The sequence below is a fragment of the Lemur catta genome, chromosome 14 (assembly GCF_020740605.2).
Source record: "Lemur catta isolate mLemCat1 chromosome 14, mLemCat1.pri, whole genome shotgun sequence".
Lineage (NCBI taxonomy): Eukaryota > Metazoa > Chordata > Mammalia > Primates > Lemuridae > Lemur > Lemur catta.
In genome coordinates, this window is record NC_059141.1 from 24,196,241 (window position 1) to 24,212,060 (window position 15,820).

The window sequence follows — 15,820 nt, forward strand, 5'->3', positions numbered from 1 at the left end:
ACAAAAAGTTCTGGGAGGTAAGGAAGGTCCAAAGCTTCGGCTGGCTTCTGAAACCTGGAGATCTTGAATTCTGGTTTTGTGGACAACACAGGGTGTCAGGGCAAGAGGTAGAGCCCAAGATCTGCCAAGATGGAGTCTACAACAGAAGACCCCTTGATAAACCTGTGTCCTGAAAGAGCTACACCTGCAGTGTACAGGCAAATGGGTGCTAAATCCCATGGTGCAGAATAGAGAAGGAGTCAACAACAACAAAAAAACCCCACACTTGTCTTCAACCTGTCGCTGTGTCAAGAGGAAGACGCTCCTGGAGAAATGTCAGTCACAGGCTGGCTCTTGTACAGGACTGTGGTCTGAAGTTGCACTGTTTGGTTGGAAACCCTTTAGTGGAGAATTTAATTTGAAGAGGTTCTGGGTAATCCCCCCAAACAATGGGCAGAAGTTTTCACAATTCCTCTTGGGAAGAACTCACTTTCAACTCAGGCCTGAAAGAATGTCCACAGACAAAATTCTGAGCAGAATGAGCTTATAGTAAAAATTTGCAAGACATACAAGGAAATAAGACACCATGGATGAAAACCAACAGAAATGACAGTGGCAAAGAATCCAGGTGTTGGAATTATCAGACACAATATTTTTTAAAACTATTAAAAATTCAAATGCCCCGGAAACATATGAAAGGATATTCAACCTCAATAATAACCAGAGAAATGAAATGAAACCCTCAATATGATACCAACTCATGCTCATCAGATTGATAAAAGTGTTTTAAATTGGGGTTACCAGTTTGGCATCAGCTGGTACGTGCATGTAAACATGTGCACACCCCCCATTCCTAGATTGTACTCTAGAGAAGCTCTGACACGCGTAGCCCACAAGATGTGTACCAGAATGTTCATAGCAGTATTGTTCATAAAAAAAAAGCCTAGAAATAACCCTAATGCTCACCAATATTAAAATGGATAAATTGTAATGTATTTATACAATGCCAGACTACACAGCAGTGAAAATTAATGAACTATTTGCATCAACATGGATGAATCTCAAATATTCAACAAAGAATCGAGTCATAGAAGAATATATAAAGTATGAGTCAGTGTATTTATACAAGTTAAAAATGTAAACTTTGTTTAATGATACATACAAAGGTAGTAAAACTAAAATGAAAGGCAAGGGAATAATTATGAAATTCAGGACAGTGGTTGTCTCTGGGAGGGGTGGGGAGCAGGGAGGTGTGATCAAGGTGGGTTGATCACGGGGTTTCTAATACACTTTTTAAATCTGGGCAGTGAGTGTTCACTTAGCCTTCTTTAAAGTATACATTTTATATACACTTTTGATTGTATATTTCACAAGAAATAAAATTAAATAAGGAATGATGCTCATAGTCCTTCTCTAACCCGTGGGACCTGCTGCTAGAATGTTGTGTCATTCACATTCTCAATGCCAGCTTCCTTGGCCATAGAATAAAAGGGTCCAGGGTTTTTCAGCAGTTCTTCAGGGCTGCCATACTCTACAATCTTCCCATTGTCTAGAACCATTATCCTGAAACAAGGAATAGAGAGATAAAAATCTTAGAAAGTAACATCTCACATCTGGGCACTTGTAAGAATAACCAGGACTAAGTGGGTGTATCGTCATACAAGGCTACAAAGCAGTGAAAATGAATGAACCACAGCCATATGCACCAACATGGATGAATTCCACATGTAATACTGAACCAAAAAAATCAAGCAATAGAACACAGGCAGTATGAGTGCATTTATATAAATTTTTTTAAGTACACATTGTTTGAGGATAGATTGGTTTAAAATGGGAGCCTTCCCTTGGTAAAAAAAAAAAAAAAAAAAAGGAGGCCTATCCTCTCCAAACGGCTTTCTAAGATTACTGACCTTTGGATGCTAAATATGCCAGAGTTGGAAGGAACAGGAAGCTTCTCGTCACGCCACCGGGGCAGCAGCTGGGGCCCAGCATAGCTGGGAAGGTCTACGGCTAACAGCTTGGGCCACCATCTCCCCATACCCAGTTAATAGTTACAACACACAATTTCCTATTTTACTCTCAAGATAGTTACCTTAACCCTGTTAGCTTTCATTAGCTTGATGTAAAACATTGGCCAAATTACTTGAAACCTCTAAGTCTCGGCTTCTTTATCAGTAAAATGAAGGTGGCATCTCACCCCTGACGCTGTCACCGCTGCCCCAGGGCTAAGCCACGTCTATCAAGCTCCACTCACTTGTCGCTGTCCATGATGGTGTGCAGCCTGTGGGCGATGGTGATGACCGTGCAGTGGGAGAACGAGCTCTGGATGGTCGTCTGAATGAGCCGGTCTGTCTCGAGGTCCACGGCAGCGGTGGCCTCGTCCAGGACCAGAATCTTGGATTTCCGAAGCAGAGCCCTGCCCAGGCACAGCAGCTGCCTCTGCCCTATGCTGCGGGCGATAGCAGAGACTGCGCATTACCTCCCAAGGACCGAGGAAAACTGGGGCAGGGGGACAGTTTCAATGCTCCAGATCAGACTTTCAAAACTCCCACTCCAAAATTCCCCGAAAAGGCTTCGCCTCTTCAACCAGGTGTTCATTGTTGTTGTGGGTGACGTTTTTCCAACTTTCCCAAGTGGAAGACCCACCCCAGGTACTTAATCAAAAGTACGTATTTCTGTGCCCCACTCTACTCAGTCAGAATGAGGAGGAGCGTAGGAATGTGCATTTTTAATAAGCACCATAGACAATTTTCATGTTTATAAAAGTTTGGGAGACACTGGCACAGGAACAGTGCTTTGCATTTGGCTACAGTGACATCTACAATTTCAAACCAACATGAATGCCACTAAGTTCACTTCAGCAGTATTTGACCTGACACCATTAGTACTGGGTGACACTGCACTAGAACACCCCAGTGGCATTTCTTTGTGGACTTAGCAAATCCATTTATTATTTTAATGTGTAATTCTAGTCTCAACGCTAATTATTTGTTCAAGGCCTTCTGCTTTGATTAGAGGGGAAGCTATCTAATGAACATGATGTCTTGGTGTGAGATGCAATGTATGTGGCATTCGAATATGCTTGTAAAATGCAAATAGCTTTAATTTGCTAAAAGCCTGTAATGAAGGCTGGACCTCTTACTTACTTACATAAAGAAGCTTGGGGAAATGATGTGAAGGAAATATTCAGGAATTTGCTAATTGCTCTTTCCTGCTGTGGCCATTAGGGAACATATTAAACAGGAGGTGGCTAGACTAAAGTTCTGTAATTCTCTGTAAGAAAATTTCTGCAGGAGATGAGAAGTCACCCAAGATGAGCTTCCAGTTTTTCTCTGTAATGTAAGATCAGAGACACTGCAAAACTACTTAGCTTGTACCAAGCTCCTGCCTGGTTCAGGTGGACTTTATAGTAACAGGCTTTTAGCAAGCTGATTTATCCATCGTTCACCAGAGAAATTTAAGTTTTAATCCCTCACCCCAGGTCTGAAACTCAGGTCTGAAATCAAGGCATCGGTAATACCATTAAGTGTCTCCAGCATGGACAAGAGAAGGATGATTTTTGTTCTTACAAACCAGAAGTGTCAGGCCCCCATCAGATCCCACCATAATGTCCCATACGTCGCATACAGCACGGACTGCACTGCACCTACTCCCACAGGTCCGCCTTCTCCATTATGCTGTAAGAGCCAGGAAGTCAGGGGCTGTGTCCACGTTGTTTGCCTGTGTCTCCAGTGCCTGGCACACAGCAGGTGCTACTACACATTTGTTGACTTAATGTTGGAAAGTTCTTCTACATCGGCCTGAAGATGTAGAAACCCTGCTAGTTCCTACATTTGTTGTGGAGGGAAAGCAAAGCTGGTGGTGTTCTCTACCAGGGCTTGCAAGTGTTCCCTGGGTCCCTGATTCAATCGGTCTGGACTGTAGTCCGGGCATTGAGAATTTTAAAGCTTCCTGGGTGATTTTCGGTTGCAGCCTAGTTACGAATCCTGGTGCTCTAGGTAGTGCTTCTCAAGTGTGACATGCACAAAAATCACCTGGGAATCTTGCTAAGCTACAGATTCTAATAGGTCTAGAGCCTGAGATTTTTGCATTTATGACAAGCTCGCAGGTGAAGCCAGAGCTTCTGGTCCATGAATTAGCTACTGAACTCTCCCTTCCTCCCTGAGATTCAGTTTGCTAATGGTCCCTTCCCTGCCATTACTGAGGCACCTGAGGCAGGAGCAAGACCTGTCCACGAGCAGCAGGCTTTGGCTGAAGGCTGAATTTCAGTGTGTGGATGGGAAAACCAAATTAGTACAGGAAAAATGCTTAATGGACAGGTAAACACATAGTGAAGACCAGAAGTGAAGTGTCAACACATGTAAAAGTAAGTTGAAGAGGTAAAAAGAACTGTGAAAGCCCAGGGAGTCTTTATATTGATTTAAGGTGTTTCAAAAGTGCCCAAGGACTTTGCAGACACCGCATCCCCCTCAGCTGCCTGCCCTTTAGATCACTGGTTCTCAAATTGGATTCCTGAGCAGCCCGGTCGGGCTCCTTTAAAACTCCCCATGTCCAGCGGAGCCTCATATCAATTAAATCAGACTCTAGGATTGGACCAAGCACTGGGACTGTTTTAATCCTGATTGTGCACAGCTGAGAGCCTGTGCTTGCTGAGCTTCTCCATAATAGTGGGATCTGTAAGCTCACATTGTGTAATGTCACATGAGGGGTGCATTTAATGGCAAAGGTTCTCAAGAGTGTCAAAGCGTTTCCGCATCTGTTTTATCATGAGACCTTCACAACAGGTTCATTTTACACATTAGCAACTAGAGCTGGGTAGTGACAATTCCACAATGCCAGGCATCACTTAACATAAGGGACACGAAGAGTGGTCCCCTCACATCTTCTCACTGCCTGTGGGGAAAGTAGGTTATGAAACATTACCTGAGATTGCCACCAGCCTCTGTCACTTCATGGGACAATCCAAGCTGCAGGCCGGCCACAAACGATTTGAGGTGAGCCAGCTCCAGGGCCTTCCAAATCTCCTCGTCTGAGTAGGTGTTGAAAGGGTCTAGGTTCATCCTCAGGCTTCCAGAGAACAGGATGGGGTCCTGCAAGTCAAGAGATGAGGGGACTGTTAGGGTAAATGTCAGAAAAGGACCTAGTAGTTCCTTGTGGCCAGGAGAAAGCGGATGGGACCGGCCTGAGATGGACTCCTTAGGCAGGAAGCTGGCTGGTGGTAGAGGCTGCAAGGTTTGCCCTCTGAAGGCTCAGAGTGGCCACCAGCCAGGGACTAAGCATAAGAGCAACAGGAATCCTTGGTTTGTCTTTTGGTTTGTTTTTTTTTCATTCTAGATTCATTTATGGATTTCCAAATTGCCACAGCGTCTCCTAAGAAGGTGAGAGGAATGTCCCACACCCCCAAATGAAAACTCATGGGTTAGAGCTCAAGGGATCAGAGGAGAGTAGAGGAAGGGACATTACAGCCTCAAGAGAAGAATTTATTTATGCCTTTGAGAAGGCTGGAGAAAAGAGTGTATCAAACTGAGCAAACATCAGACAAACCAAAACTCCCCTGAGAGAGACATGGCCGCAGTGAGTGGAGGAGGAATGGTTCCAGTGAGGAGCCACGTGCTGCCAGGGAGCAGACAGGAGCCCATGGCAGTCCTTATTTGGAAGGGTCCAGGGAGGAAGCCCAAGGGAAATCTTTCTTGCTGATGCACTAAGCGTTCCACATGTTGGCAGAAACCTGCAGCAAATTCCCTCCTCTATCTTTTAACCATATCAAATGGGGAGTATAAAGCTTAATGGCTTCAAGCTTCAGCAGCAAAACAACTAATGCTGATTGCAAAAGTCTTGCAAACCAGGATGGGCTATAGAAATGCTAAATAATCATCTGGTCTGTTTGACTTCTGTTGTGTTGCTGCCACCTACTGGTCAGATACTGGCAGTCACACGTGCATACTACAAAAAATTTCAAAACTTAAGTTCTGGAAACAATGTGTCTTAGGGAACTAGCTCAGGTATCCTGAGTAGACTGCAAAAGTGGCAGTGCTAACTGAACAGACATCAAGAAGAAGACGCATGTTTCCTGCAGAACAAGCTGGCCCCCACTGCAGGTGCCCAGGCAAGTTCTAGAGTTCACCTGGGGGATGATGGTCAGTTTCCCTCGAAGGTCGTGGAGCCCAATGGAAGCGATATCTACTCCATCGATGGTGATCTGGCCACCTGCAGCCTCCAAGATTCTGAAGAGGCAGTTTGTGAGGGATGACTTTCCAGCTCCCGTCCTGCCAACCACGCCAATCTGTGAATGTAGGTTGCACATTAATTCAACATAATTCTAGGGGAAAAAATTATTTAGCCTGAGCATTGATAATCACAGGTGGTAAGAGGCAGTGATTGGCTGCTTCATCTCCAAGATATTAAACTGATTTTGGTTTTGGTGGGGGAAAAAAGTGTCCAGATGTCAGAAAAAGATGGCTTTCCCATCCTACCTCCTAAATCGTTGCTTGCTGAGAACTACATGGACCCTCTCAGCAGCTGTTGTTGCAAGATATTATTGGGAGTTACAGTGTTGTGTTGTGTTGTGTTGTGTTTTTAATCCTTGTTTAGAAATGAGGAGAAGGGAAGGATCTGGCTTGCCACCAGCTGAGAGCCAGACCCTGAGCTGGACCTCAGGTCCCTGATTTTTCGATCCTGATTTTTCGATCCTACCCTACCGCAAGTCTTCGGAGAACAAAAGCACCATAGGAGGGTGCCTGACTTTGCAGACCAGGAGAACTAGGGCATTCTTTCTTCAGGGACAACCCTCCACACTGCTATTCTCAACAGTTCCTTCCCCAGGCCTGGTGCTCCCTCATTTCCTTCCTCTCTGAATGCTGTGGACCTTACAGGAAATGAGCCCTGGTCAGCGGGCAGGGACGCAGGGAGGAGCAAGCAGGAAGCCCTGACAGCTGCAGTCTGTTTGATCCCTGGTGGGTATCCTGCCCTCTGGTGGTGGTGCTGTGTGCCTACACCTCCCCAGGGCAGAGGAGGTACCCTGACCCTCTCCCTCCATCCCAGTGCTGAAGGCTGAGGGTCCCGCTGCTCTCCACTGTGCCCAGCTCTTCTCTGATCACAAGGCCTCAGGCCTTCCTTCACTCCACCTACCTTCTCCGTGCTCCTGATGTCACAAGTGATCCCTTTCAGTACCAGATCCAGCTCAGGCCGGTACCGCACTTGGTAGTTGCTAAACTGGATGTGGCCTTTGCTGGGCCAATCTGGTGGGGGCCTCTTCTCGGTCACCCAGGGTGCCTGGCAAGGACACAGGATGAGAAGTCCTTTATACAGTGGCAACTCAGCCAAACAGTCCTCACAGGACTCACGTCACAGAACAGGAGAAAGGTAGTAGTGTCCCGGCTACCTAATGGCATCTGCATTTCATAGACTGAACCGGACTTATACTTCTGGAAGGTTCCTATCCCATTCAGTTAGAGAAACCCCATCCCAGGAGGTTGCTCTGTAGATCTCCAGAATGAAGCCACCATTTAACTTGGTGTATTCCAAGACCTGACTTCCTCCAAACCATTTCCTATTCCAAGTTTGAAGAAATTAGGTCCTTTGAGTTAGAGCAAAGAAAACTTTAGGAGAACCACTATGAACCCATGTGAAACATTGAGAAATTATGCAGATGAACTCTTGAAGGAGTTACTTTTTTTTTTCCTTGTCCCTGGGTTTCTCTAATTCCTCCTTACCTCATTTTCCACTTTTATGTACTCATTTATTCGCTCAACAGCCACAATGTTGGTCTCTATTTCTGATGTCATCCTCACCAGCCAGTTCAGGGTTTGTGTGATCTGCAGAAAAACCAGAAGACTGAAAATCATCTCAGGCTCAGAAACCAACTCAATTAGTCAAAACACAAGGGCAATCCAGTGCCTACTTTGTACCTAGCACAGTGCTGGGCTCTATGGGAGAGTAAGGAAAAGTGGAAGAAAGACAATCTTTGCCTCTCTTGGGAAAGAAATAAGACCCGTGTGCTGAATGGCTGGAAAGCAATTAGGTGCTTGGCAGCATGGTGCTCACATGAAAGGCCATGTGAGCTTGGAGTGTTTAGAGCTAAAACTGGGATTGGAGAGACTGGCGATTGGTGGAATGGGACCAAAACTCAGGTCTCCCTACCTGAAAGCCTAGAGCCCTTTGGGGAGGGGATTGTGAATGACATTCTGCAAACAGGGAAAAGCACAAGAAATAACACAGGATAGGAAAAGGCCTTCCCAAAAGCTGCTTCCTCTCTGCTCTCACTCAACATCAGCCCCCATAGCAATAAGGTGGGGGCATCCACGTGGACCCTTGTCCTCCTTTAGACCAATAAACTCCAGGTGCCTCCCTGCCTTTGCAAGATACATCCAACCACCAGTAAAGGGATTGTCATGGTCTAGGCCAGTCTAGAGGATAGGGAATCTGTGGATTACTCAGATGCAAGCTTCTTTCAGGCAAAGACTTGAGAGTTTGTACATATGCACGGGGAGTTTTTGTTGAGCAAACGGTGGTTAGAGAAAGGGAGCCACAGACTGCAGAGAACAGGATAACGGGGACTTAGAGTAACCACATATGTAGGCTGAACCAGATGTAATTGCTGATGTTTGAGTGGTTTTGTTTTGGTTCAATCTAATAGTTTCCTGATTTCTTTTGCTTGCCTGCCCCAGGTTAAAAAGCCTAGAAATGGTGGGAAGTAAGAGGCAGGAACACAAGAAACCATGTGACTCTGGTGATTAACAGAGTCCTTTTAGGTGCCCTGGCAGGATCTTATTGGGCCTTATTAACTTCTAATGAAGACAGCACTGTATAAAGCCCACCTGTGGCTATGCAAACCTCCAAAAAATTAGTTCAAAAAGATACCATGAAAGATGGTCAAATGACTCATTTACTGAACAAATATTTATTGAACAGTCACTATAGTGGCAGGCACTTTCTTAGGTGCTAGGAAATAATCATTTATGCCCTAGTCAGGCCGCAGTGCCGCAGTGAGATACATTCTATAGACTTATCAATTATTCTGTGACCTGAGAAAAATAAACAGGAGGAGTTATTTGTTCAAAAGGCTTTCTGATTAGTGCTATATTCTGGAGAAGAAACTTGCTTATTCTCTCTTTTGACTAGAACCAAGCAAAGAGACAGGGAACTATTAGATCAAAACATATGAAATTGTCATCTTAAGCTCTAAGGTCAACATCTATGTCCATTTTTCTAGATGGCACTGGTGCCCACTTATTTTTTCTTCTTTCTTTTTCTTTTATTTCTGGTGCCCACTTAGAGTAAGGAAGTGTGTCCGTGAATGAAAGATGGAGCCAAGGTTTGAATCTCAGTCTCCTCTAGTCCCTCTGGATTTAAAAAGGAATCAAGAGCACAGACTGCACAGTATACTCCAGACTCAATTTAAAAATAAATGCATTAATGTAGCCAAACCCCCAACCTTCAGACTCACATTGAGTGCATTGGACAGAACAAAGCCCACGGTGTCCCCACTTAGGGTATCTCTGTAAATAACCATCATCAAGGCTGAAAAGAAGACAATCAGGTTCCCAATCAGCTCTAGGCGAATTGCAAGCCACCTGTGGGGCAACAGAAGCAGAGAGGGAGAGAGATGTCACCGGTCCCTTCTTCACCTTAACCAGTAACCTTGGCACTCCTAGAACATCTCAGAGGGTTTGAGTTGGTAGAACTGTGCTCTTAGGAGGAACCTCAATTTGATTTAGGAATACCATGTATTCCTAAAAGTCTATTAAATTGGTTTTTGTTGAAAATAATCTGTATTTTGGCCAGGCACGGTGGCTCACACCTGTAATCCTAACACTCTGGGAAGCCGAGGAGGGAGGATTGTTTGAGCTCAGGAGTTCGAGACCAGCCTGAGCAAGAGCGAGACGCTGTCTCTACTAAAAATAGAAAGAAATTATATGGACATCTAAAAACAAATATAGGAAAAATTAGCCGGGCATGGTGGCGCATGCCTGTAGTCGCAGCTACTGGGGAGGCTGAGGCAGTAGGATCGCTTAAGCCCAGGAGTTTGAGGTTGCTGTGAGCTAGGCTGATGCCATGGCACTCACTCTAGCCCAGGCAACAAAGTGAGACTCTGTCTCAAAAAAAAAACAAAAAAAAAAGAAAAAAGAAAACAATCTGTATTTTAAAGATCCTAAAGGAGTTTACTAAACTAAGGGAATTTTACGATGCAGTGTCTCCCAAACTTGCCACGTCATAAAGATCATCTAGGGCAATTGTGAAAAATACAATGTTACGAATTCATGCGAAAAATTCCTGGACCCTTCCCCAGGAGATTCTGACTCAGGGGGCCTAGAATGGGGTTCAAGAATCTGTGTTTTTATTTTTATTTATTTATTAGAGACAGGCACTCTGACACCCAGACTGGAATGCAGTTGTGCGATCATAGCTCACTGCAGCCTGGAACTCCTGGACTCAAGCGATTCTCCTGCCTCAGCCTCTCAAATAGCTGGGACTACAGGTGTGCCCCACAACACTGAGATAATTTTTGTATTTTTTTTTTACAGATGAGTTCTTCCTATATTGCCCAGGTTGGTCTCAAACTCCTGGCCTCAAGTGATCCTCCCACCTTGGCCTCCCAAAGTGCTGAGATTACAGGTGTGAGCCACAGTGCCTGGCCAAGAATCTGAATTTCTAATGAATGGTCCAAGTGATTTCTTTTGATCAGGCTGGGGAAGCAATGCCGTAGCAAATCCATATGTAGTGTTAAAAAGTAAACACTACAGCAAGGTGCAACGGACCCTGTGTGATTTCAGTATTTTTAAAAGGTGGAGAAGAAGCTGGGGGTGCAGGGAAGTTAGGTATATATTGATCACAGGGAATTATATTGGGGTTTTATAGAGAACTGAACAGTACATGTACCTAGATAAAATTTATAAAAATGGACTTTTCCAAAGAAAATGTATTTAAATAAGTTTGCATCAATAAGTCTAGCATGTGTACAAATAAATATGGTACATACTTTATAATGGGGGTCTAATAAGATTTACTTATATGCATTTTCCTTCCTAGAAAGTCTCTAAGAAACAAAATATCTTTACAGACAAATTCCTGATCTCTCCACATTCTAAGTAACTCTGAGAATCTTTAGCTTGCCTTAACACCTCAAGACACTTTGGAAACCACTCAAGCATTTTCCTTTCCTAGAAAAGATCTTCCTTCTCCAGGACATAGCACTGCTTGCCAGGGTCTGATGAGGCTGGAGAATAACACTCACCCTATTCAGGGATTCACCTCACAGGATGTGAGCTTCCATTTCTGTCATCAGTGGTTTTACCTAAAAATTCCCAACTCTCCTCTCTCCCCAGCCTCCACTTCTTTCACCACCCTAAAAAGAGTATCATGTCTGTGGAGAATCTCACGTCCGTTCCCAGGGAAGCACACAGACTGTTCATTTCACTCTGCATTTGTGTGGGTCACAAAAATGCTCCCAAGTGTCGTCCAACTTCCACCACAGCCCTGTGAGATAGGCTGTGTTGTGGCCATTGTAGAAACAAAGAAACAGAGGTCAAGCCAAATCACCCAGCCTGGTCAATGGCAGAGCTGGCCCAGGGAGCCAGTCTCTGACTCCACAGCTCATGCTCTCTTCTCTCTACTTACACAGCATGACAAGCGTATGTGGCCAGAGTGAATTCCATACCACTGGCCATGCCTGCCCTCCATGGCTAATGTCAAACATGCAGAAGTCTCACCTGTTGGAGACAATCCAGGAAAAGACACATTTCTGGTTGGTGTCAGTTCCTGCCTGATTGTGATCTAGAAATCGCTGCTGGTGCTCAAAGGCGCGGATAACCGGCAAACCTGACACGGTCTCACTGAAGTGAGAGTAGATTGGGGACCTGGTGACAGAGTCCAGACGTCTCAGCTGGCGGGAAGTGGCCACATAAAACATCTGGACACAAAAAGTAACAAGCCAGTTAGTCACACAATCACCCTGCATACGCCGTATCTCCTCCTTCCTGGCCGTGACCCAACGTTCTTCACCTTGATGGCCACAGCCCACGTCTGAACAGGACAAAAGCCTGCAGTGTCACATCTGGCTAGAAGAATGATGGGCAAGGCCAGAGGAAGAGACCAATGGGAAGACTGGGGTTGGTGGGGAACAGAAGAGGATGAAAGTGAGGACACTATAGCACAAACCACTTAGAGATTTGAATTTCCAAACCACGTGAGGAGTTTTGTCAGCCTAACCCATCCCCATCCCCCAAATCTGCATGATTCCCATAGGACAGTTTCTGTGCTGGCTAGGGAAATGGTCTCCAAAGGGATCTTGTAAAGACAGCTGGGCCTGCAGGGGTGAGGTGTGAAGTAGAGTGGGGAGGAAATGGCAAGAGCCAGCATGCTGAGGGGTGGGTAAAAACTGGAGAACAGAGTAGTCAGTTAAGTGACCAGAACTGTGCCTCAGTGGTGTGTGAAGGTAAAGATGCTTCTGGAGGGTGTGATAATGGGAACTGGCTGGAGCAGAGGCCAGGCAGAACCCCTGCGGTCTAGGGCAAGGCTTAGGAGCAGGTTAGGAGTGCTAATAGATTCTGTAGGGCTTGCTGGAACCGCGGATGAGCTGGGCACTTGAGAGTCAGAATGCAAAATGTTATACACAGAAGTTTCCTCAAATAATCCTGCTTCTTATTTGTTGGTTTGTTAGTAACAGCCAAAAGGCTTTTAGGGAGAGCCCATGGGACCTGAGAAACTCCACATGCACACCAGGGGAGCCACTTTACCACAGGCCACGAAGGCCACGAGGCCCTGACCGTGGGGTCTTTGAGATTGTTCCCCTTACGTGAGCAGTTCCTCATGAAAGCAACTTGTGGGACAAGGGTTCTCTCCACAGCTTCTCCTCCCTCATGATTTTGATTATGGGCATGGGGTTCCTTCCACTAGTTCAGTTTCTCTGTGAGGCATGGCTCTCAACCCACATGTTCCCTCAGAAAATACATTGGAATTGAGCCTAAACCACCCACAGACACCCCAGTGAAACTAGAACTGCCCTGACATGAAAAGAAAGTGAAGTGTCTTTCCCGCTGAGAGACCTCCCCAGGTAGATATGCTGAGTCAAGGTCAACTGAGGAAGAAGCCATAGCAACCCTCTTCTAGAATGGACCTAACCATTGTGGGGGTTCCCATGGAGCTGCCAGACTTTGTTCAGAGCCAATCTCAAAGCAGTCTTAGATCTAAACATAAATCTGTCCCACTTAACCTTCTGGGTGGGCAGTGGTTAAGGTGAGGTTTGCTGTGAACATTACACCAATTGGTGCTGACACTTCAGCTTCAGACAGTGGCCCGTGGGCTCCTTGGTATATCAACACATGACTACATGGCAAAGACGCTGGAGAGGAGGGAGTGACTTGCAGTAAACAAAAGGGAAGATTCTCAGGAAGGAGCCTAGGCTTTTATAAGCAGAGAGGAAGGAAGACCTAGCCATTTCCAAACCTACCTGGACACCCACATAAATAATACCAAGAGGAATGATGACAACAGCGAAGATAGGGGTGGCCAAGCAGATCATGACAAGGGTGCCAATTATCCCCAGGAAGGATAACATCCAGCTGCGAAAGGACATAGGGAGGCTGTCATCCACTGTGGAAATATCCTGGGAATACAAGCAGGAGAGATGATGAGCCGGGGTCTTCCTAAGATACTTTACCTCTTTCTGGTTCCAGCAGGGAAGCTGTTCTATTCTGTGTGTTCCCAGTAACTCCTGCATTTCATTATTTCATGACATTCATTTGCAACAGACTGTGCTGCTCACTCCAATAACCAATCGCATTTCCGTAATTTCTTCATTTTTTTAAAATCCCTCCAAACAGATATGGCAGTCATCTTTCACCATTTTCAATAGATTTGGTAAAGGTTGTCACTCCTCTCTGTGAAAGTCCCATTTGTCAAATTTACTAAATCATTCATAATCACTGTAAGCTAATAGAGCCTTACAGGTAAACCCTTCTCTCATAACCAAGCTAGGCCAGTTATTTTAACTTAACACTGGTCCTAAATTCCATCGAATACCTGGACGGAACCTGGCATATAAAGGCATTCAAGAAACATTTGTTTGAAGGCTCTAGTCAACAAGCCCTGTCACCCAACCTTGACTGAAGCGCCATCCTATACCCAGGAAGTTGTTTCCTCTGCCAAGCACAGAGCTTCAAGGGGAAGGGGGGTGGTAATGAATGTGAGCCATGCCTGGGCAGTGTTTCAACCAAGGAATCCAGAGGTGCCAGACAGGTCTTCCTGCCATATTGTCTTCACATAATGTGGAATAAATGAGAAAATGAATGAAGGAATGGATGGTTTGGGGCACACTCAGGAAGTCTGGCTTATATTTTGGGTCACCTTTGCCTCTTCTAGGGTTAGCAATATGTGAGTCCAAATTATCTTTGGAGTTTCCCAAACTAGGTCAGGGATCATAGTCTTCCAAGAGAGAGCTCCAAATCATACAGGACTCCTGACTCTAATCTACCTTTCCCAAAGTTACATCAGAATGCAAATAACTATGTCCAGAATTGGCAGAGAAAAGAAATCCTTACCAGTTATCAGTTCTCTACAGGTTACTTGTAACCCTTATCTGGCACAGATTCTCCATCTTCCTTTCCTCCCCTCCGCCTCCTCTTAAGGACTCAGCCATTGACCCCTTAGATCTAACTCCCCTTGATAGGTCTGAGCCACCTCTCACATGAAACTGATTATATATAATTAATGGCAGTTCCTTTTTTCATGCAAAATAGTCAGTAAAGTATGACTATTGCCTAACTAACTCACAGGAGAACCTCTGTGTTCTCTTTTCCAGAAGATTATATATATTATAACATGGGGAAAGACTGTGCAATCTTTGCAAAATTCCTGTGGGAAATTTCCCCATCCAAAATTGTGTGCTCTCTTAGGTTCCACTAAAGAGTCAAGAACCCAGTGAAGTCATCCTCAGTGACATTGTGCCCACCATTTCTGCCCCAGAGGAAGGTGACAAATAGGGACCCGTAACCTGCCTACTTTTGAAGCAGTTACTGTGGCCCTGGAACCTGGCTGTGGGCTGTAAGCTACACTTTCTGTGTTTGCCCTGAGACCAAACAAGTAAGGGTCCACAGCTGCTCAAACCTTTTTTTTTTTAAAGATGTGCTCTCCACAAGCAAAGGACTATACACTGTGCTGATAATAGTTGAATATCATTCAGAATTGCCTGGTCTCTGCTTCTGTGCCTGAAACTTTGGTCTGGCCCATGGAAAAGAACCATCTATGATTTTTGCATTCATTGAGTGCCCCAGTGCCTAGTATAGTTCTTGGCTCATGGAAAGTACTCAATAAATGTTGAATGAATGCCAACAGTTCCAGGATGGAAACAATGTTTGAGAACCTGGTTAAAATCACAGATGGCTCTCTTCTGTAATCCAGACCTAATTCACTGATTCTTAAAGCATCAAAGCTGGAAGTTTCAGGAATGGAGGCAGAGACCAAGCAAAGGGTTATCCTACTGTTGTTTGTATTCCCTGTCACGGACAGTGACAGTGCTTTTATCTATGTTCTTCCCTCTGCAGAATAATCCTTCGCACCCTGCTCTACTGCCCCCACCCCCACCCCTTACCATCAACCTGGCTTACTTCTATGACTTAGTTCAAGTCCCACCTTTTCTGACAATTCCTACCCTCAGGCACCCAGGCTGAGCTAGTACCTCTTTTCTATCATTCCTTTGTACTCCCAGAACACCTCTGAACACACTGCTGTTATTGATTTTACCATGTTCTATTATAATCCTTCATTTCTTTGGGTGTCTTCTTCACTAGATGGCAAGCTACTCGAAGGGCCAGAGCTGTTCATCCCTGTATCCCCAGAATCGTTG

The 15,820-nt window shown here is 45.1% G+C and overlaps 1 protein-coding gene across 2 annotated transcripts in view; it reads right to left on the reverse strand.

The window, feature by feature from the left end:
- Positions 1–1,108: 1,108 nt before the first annotated feature.
- ABCC2 (ATP binding cassette subfamily C member 2) overlaps positions 1,109–15,820 on the reverse strand; it is a 55,236-nt gene continuing 40,524 nt past the window's right edge. For both annotated transcript variants that reach the window (XM_045568658.1, XM_045568657.1), the window contains 9 exons: positions 13,427–13,582; positions 11,688–11,887; positions 9,425–9,551; positions 7,692–7,793; positions 7,108–7,251; positions 6,104–6,262; positions 4,903–5,069; positions 2,234–2,428; positions 1,109–1,542 (listed from right to left, as the gene is read on the reverse strand). In XM_045568658.1, coding sequence (XP_045424614.1) covers positions 1,413–1,542; positions 2,234–2,428; positions 4,903–5,069; positions 6,104–6,262; positions 7,108–7,251; positions 7,692–7,793; positions 9,425–9,551; positions 11,688–11,887; positions 13,427–13,582 — 1,380 coding nt within the window. In that variant the 3' untranslated portion in view covers positions 1,109–1,412. The remainder of the gene's footprint in view (positions 1,543–2,233; positions 2,429–4,902; positions 5,070–6,103; positions 6,263–7,107; positions 7,252–7,691; positions 7,794–9,424; positions 9,552–11,687; positions 11,888–13,426; positions 13,583–15,820) is intronic.